Source organism: Chiloscyllium plagiosum, chromosome 3, assembly GCF_004010195.1.
Source record: "Chiloscyllium plagiosum isolate BGI_BamShark_2017 chromosome 3, ASM401019v2, whole genome shotgun sequence".
In the NCBI taxonomy this organism is placed as follows: Eukaryota; Metazoa; Chordata; class Chondrichthyes; order Orectolobiformes; family Hemiscylliidae; genus Chiloscyllium; species Chiloscyllium plagiosum.
The window spans coordinates 80109255-80114425 of NC_057712.1; the positions used below are offsets into that span (position 1 = coordinate 80109255).

At 46.2% G+C, this 5171-nt stretch overlaps 1 protein-coding gene across 2 annotated transcripts in view; it reads right to left on the reverse strand.

Moving 5' to 3' along the window:
- LOC122546367 (cytosolic carboxypeptidase 2-like) overlaps window positions 1–4212 on the reverse strand; it is a 183080-nt gene extending 178868 nt beyond the window's left edge. For both annotated transcript variants that reach the window (XM_043685104.1, XM_043685107.1), the window contains exon 1: window positions 3926–4212. In XM_043685104.1, coding sequence (XP_043541039.1) covers window positions 3926–4190 — 265 coding nt within the window. In that variant the 5' untranslated portion in view covers window positions 4191–4212. The remainder of the gene's footprint in view (window positions 1–3925) is intronic.
- Between the last annotated feature and the right edge of the window lie 959 nt (window positions 4213–5171).

Genomic DNA, 5171 nt, shown 5'->3' on the forward strand with positions numbered 1-5171 from the left:
AGGGGGTGAATGAGCCCAGTGCGGGGAGAGGAGAGTGAGCCCAGTGCGGGGAGGGAGTGAGTGAGCCCAGTGCGGGGAGGGGGTGAGTGAGCCCAGTGCGGGGAGGGGTGAGTGAGCCCAGTGCGGGGAGGGGGTGAGTGAGCCCAGTGTGGGGAGGGGGTGAGTGAGCACTGTGCGGGGAGGGGGAGAGTGAGCCCTGTACGGGGAGGGGGGGAGTGAGCCCAGTGCGGGGAGGGGGTGAGTGAGCCTAGAGCAGGGGGAGAGCGCAAGCCTTGAAGTGATGTCAGTGAGGTACACTGAGCAACAAAAGATGGCGTCTGAGCAGCAGGCACTTCGACATTAGCTCAGCATGGCGAGGCAGCCGTGGATCGGAGCCGGCTCTGACCCATACGTAGGTGCCAAATCTTCTCATTTTCTCTTATTCTTAAACTGTCAAAATGGTCCAAGATCATGGCGACAGAAAATAGCTTTTCAAGGTATTTTATTATATTTCACTGTAAAATACATGTGACAATAAATCATTCATTCATTAAATCTTCCTGCCAAAATAGTGGTTTAAATTCTGGACCTCCCATTCTGATCACTGTCTTAAAAGCTTTATAACTTTGATAGTCTGTGAAACTTGATGCTGGTTATCTTTGAAATTACCCTTTTTGCTGCATTATATCTCCCCTGCATTGTTCCTAATGCTGCAACTCGATCTAATCTAAATCCAAGATCCGAGCTGCAATATATGCATAATTTTCCAGAATGTGAATTTTATCTAACCTTCTCAAACTCCTGAAGAAGTGACAAACCATTAGTGGAATGTTTATGAAGACAAAACTTGATTTTTCTCCTGTATTCCAAGCATTCTACATAAAGTCATAGCTACCAATCTAACATTACATCCTTCATAAATCAGCTCTGACTAATTATATTCTAAGCATGATATTTTCATGCTCCCAGCAACACAGAAGTCATCATGTGCACTTGTAAATTTGGCTATTGATTTTGCACATATATGCATTGTTCAGCAGTTAGCATGGTGAACTACTAGTTTGATAATTAATGATAATTATGCATTTATCACACTGAAATAAATAATCCATGCCAATGGTAATTTTTTGATTATTAACAAGTTTAAATTGCAGCTTTATAAATCACCTTTAAATCTGTCATTTTTGTCAGCTTGTGAATGTAAGGATAATGATTAGAAATGATTTTGCAAGCTACACATTTCTTATGAAATTGAACTTAATTCTCAGCTAAAAGGAATTGTTCTTCTCAATTATCCTTAGTTAAATAGGCCATATATTTCTTCATGGAGAAAGTGAGGACTGCAGATGCTGGAGGTCAGAATCAAGAGTGGGGTGCTGTCCAAAGCATAGCATCCGAGGAGCAGGACGTTTTGGGCAAGACCCCTTCATCAGCAATGAGGCTTGTGAGTCAAGGGGGTGGAGAGATAAATGGGAGGGGGGTGTGGCTGGGGAGAAGGTAGCTGAGAGTGTGATAGGTAAATGAAGAAGGGGGCAATGCTGACATGTTGGAGAGGAAGGTGGAGCAGATAGGTAGGAAGGAAGATGGACAGGTAGGATGGGTCATGAGGGTGGTGCCAAGTTGGAAGGTTGGATCTGGGATAAGGTGGAGAGGGGAAATGAGGAAAACTGGTGAAATCCACTTTGATTCCGTGTCGTTGGAGGGTCCCAAGATGGAAGCTGAGGTGTTCTTCTTCCAGGCATCGGGTGGTTAGGGTTTGGCGATGGAGGATGCCCAGGACAGCATGTCCTTGTCGGAGTGGGAGGGGGCATGGAGGGAATGGTCTTTATGGAAATCGGTTAGGGGAGGGGAGGGAAATATAGCGCTGATGGTGGGGTCCCTTTGTAGGTGGAGTGGAGGATGATGTGATGTATGCAGAGGTTGGTGGAGTGGAAGGTGAGGACCAGGGGGGCTCTGTCCTTGTTATGGATGGGGTTTGAGGGCGGAGGTGCGAGAAATGGATGAGATGCGCTGAGTGGCATCATCAACCACATGGGAGGGGAAATTGCGGTCTTTGAAGAAGGAGGCATCTGGCAGGTTCAGTGTTGGAATTGGTCCTTGTGGGAGCAGATGCAGCAGTGGCAAGGAATTAGGAAAACTGGATGGCATTTTTACAGAGGCAACATGGGAGGAGATGTAGTTCAGGTAGCTGTGGGAGTCAGTGGGTTTGTAAAAGAAGACCATGTTGGGTCGGTCACTGTTGATAAAGATGGAGAGGTCCAGGAAGTGGAGGGAGGTGTCTGAAATGGTCCAGGTGAACTTACAATCAGGGTGGAATATGTTGCTGAAGTTGATGAACTGTTCAACCTCCTCGTGGGAGCACGAGGTGGTGCCGACACAGTCATCAATGTAGCGGAGGCAAAGGTGAAGTGTGGTGCCGGTGTAACTGTGGAAGATGGACTGTTCCACATAACCGACAAAGAAACAGGCATAGCTGGGGTCCATGGCGGTGCCAATGGCTACCGGGATTTTGTCTGCAGGAAGTAGGAGGATTCAAAGGAGAAATTATTGAGGGTGAGGACTAGTTCAGCCAAACAAATGACAGTATCAGTGGAAGGGTACTGGTGGGGATGCCGGGAGAGGAAGAAACGAGGGCTTGGGGGCCTTCGTCATGGTGGATGGAGGTGCAGAGGGACTGGATGTCAATGCCTCATCTTCAATGGGGGTCAAGGAAACAAAAGCCTTGGAGGAGGTGAAGGGCATTGATGGTGTCCCAAATGTATGTGTGGACTTCCTGGACCAGGGGGATAGGACAGTATCAAGGTATGCGGAGATGAGTTCAGTGATGCAGGAGCAGGCTGAGATGATGGGTTGGCCGGGGCGATCAGGTTTGTGCCCAGTGCTCACCTTCCACCCCACCAACCTCTGCACACATCACATCATCCTCCGCCATTTCCACAACCTACAAACGGACCCCACCACCAGAGATACATTTCCTTCTCCTCCCCTATCTTTTTTCCGTAAAGACCATTCCCTCCGTGACTCTCTTGTCAGGTCCATGCTTCACACCCCCCCCAAAACCAACCCACACCCTCCCGGCACCTCCCCTTGCCACCACAGGAATTGCAAAACCTGCGCCCACACATCCCCCCTCACCTCCGTCCAAGGCCTCAAAGGAGCCTTCCACATCCATCAAAGTTTTACCTGCACTTCCACACGTCATTTACTGTGTCCAATGCTCCCGATGTAGTCTCCTCTACACTGGGGAGACAGGAGGCCTAGTTGCAGAGCGCTTCAGAGAACATCTCCAGGACACCTGCACCAACCAGCCCCATCACCCATGGCCAAACACTTCAACTGGCCCTCCCATTCCCCCAAGGTCCTGTGCCTCTTCCATCACCACACCCTTATCACCAATGTCTGGAGAAAGAGCACCTCATCTTCCGCATTGGGACTCACCAACCCCATGGCATTAATGTGGAATTCACCAGTTTTCTCATTTCCCCTCCTCCCATCTTATCCCAGTTCCAACCTTCCAACTCGGCACCACCCTCATGACCTGTCCTACCTGTCCATCTTTTTTCCCAGCTATCCGCTCCACCCGCTTCTCTGATCTATCACCATTACCCCACTTCTGTCAACGTATTGTAATCTCAGCTACCTTACCCCAGCCCCACCCATCCCCCATACATCTCACCACTCCCTCGGCTCACAAGCCTCATTCCTGAAGATGGGCTCTTGCCCAAAACGTCGATTCTCCTGCTCCTCAGATTCGGCCTGACCTGCTGTGCTTTTCCAGCACCCTACTCGCGACATATATTTCATTGTGTTGATGTCAAGCTAATTGTCATTTCGTTGCCAGCATAAAGCAATTTTCTAAATGCATTAATAGTGTTGCTCATATCCATCAGTACAGTTGTAAACATTTTAACCACATGGGACTGGGTTATTTAATCATTTATTGTACCTTCAGTGTTTGGTTTTCTTTTGGGCTCTTTATCTTCACCTTCTGACAAGCCATCCTCCACCCTTGGTATGACCGAAGGTCCAGCAAATTCTTCCCTTTCTACTGGGCATGAACATGAAGTCAGCATGAGACAGCAATGACGCCGGCTGGTGAGTTGTCTACTTCTAGGCCTGAGGCCTAAATCATCCTTAGAAACAGACATTTCATCTGGACAACTTCTTTTCTCAATGGAAAGAACTCTCATACTTAATCTTGAAGTGTTCATGATGTTAAAGTTATTCCAAAATGAATTGTTTAAAAGAAGCAAAACTTCTTTTTAAAGTTTGAATGTGTCTGGAGATTTTTGCTGCTTTGAACTTTTATTTCTGTTTCTGTCAACACTTACTTGCAGACTTCATTATGTCACTGTGTTTACAGTTGTATTGCTTCAAAATAATTTATTTTGGATTCTTCACACTTCTGGTTGAAGATCATGCTAGAAATCAAGGCATTGGTGCTGAATGGTCAAATATTTACACACAACCTTATGTAATGCACTTCAGTCACGATTTACAGGGTAAAGTTTTGATTCGGTCTTGGGGCATGTAGTATATTCAGTCTGGATGCACCCTCTGGATTTTCTGATGCACTGCATTTGTACTTTCCAGGTTATAGCAAAACACATTTCTGTTCAGTTGTGATGGGCAGCTGCAGGTCCAATTTCAGTATCTGCAAAAAAAGAAAAATTACTTGTAATATTTAGTTGTTTTATCACTGTCACCACTTTGTCATGTTGCTTTACTCGAGTAGGAAGAACCTAATCCCTACAGTTGGTCAAGGAACTTATAAAGTAACAGTAAGTAAAAGTATTTTCCCAAGGTAAGCTACAAAGTCACTATAAGGTGCTTACGGTATGATAATTACATTTTAAAGTACACAACTGAATGGCATTCTTTGATTAAGCCCTTAGAGTCCCATTAAGGCACTTATGGTACAGTGGTATTGCCCCTACCTCTGAACCAGGAAGCTCAGGTTCAAGTCCCTCCTACTCTAGAGGTGTATCATAATATCTCTGAATAGGCTGATTAGAAAATATCTCTTTGAGTCCCCCACCTTGTGGCACATTGACAGTTTCCCTACTTTTGAGCCAAGAGATCCAGATTCAACCTGTTCTAGAGGCTTCAAATAACATCTCTGAACAGGTTAATTAGAAAATATCTACAATAAGGAGATATATCGCTCCAGTGTCTAACTCCCTGGACCTCTT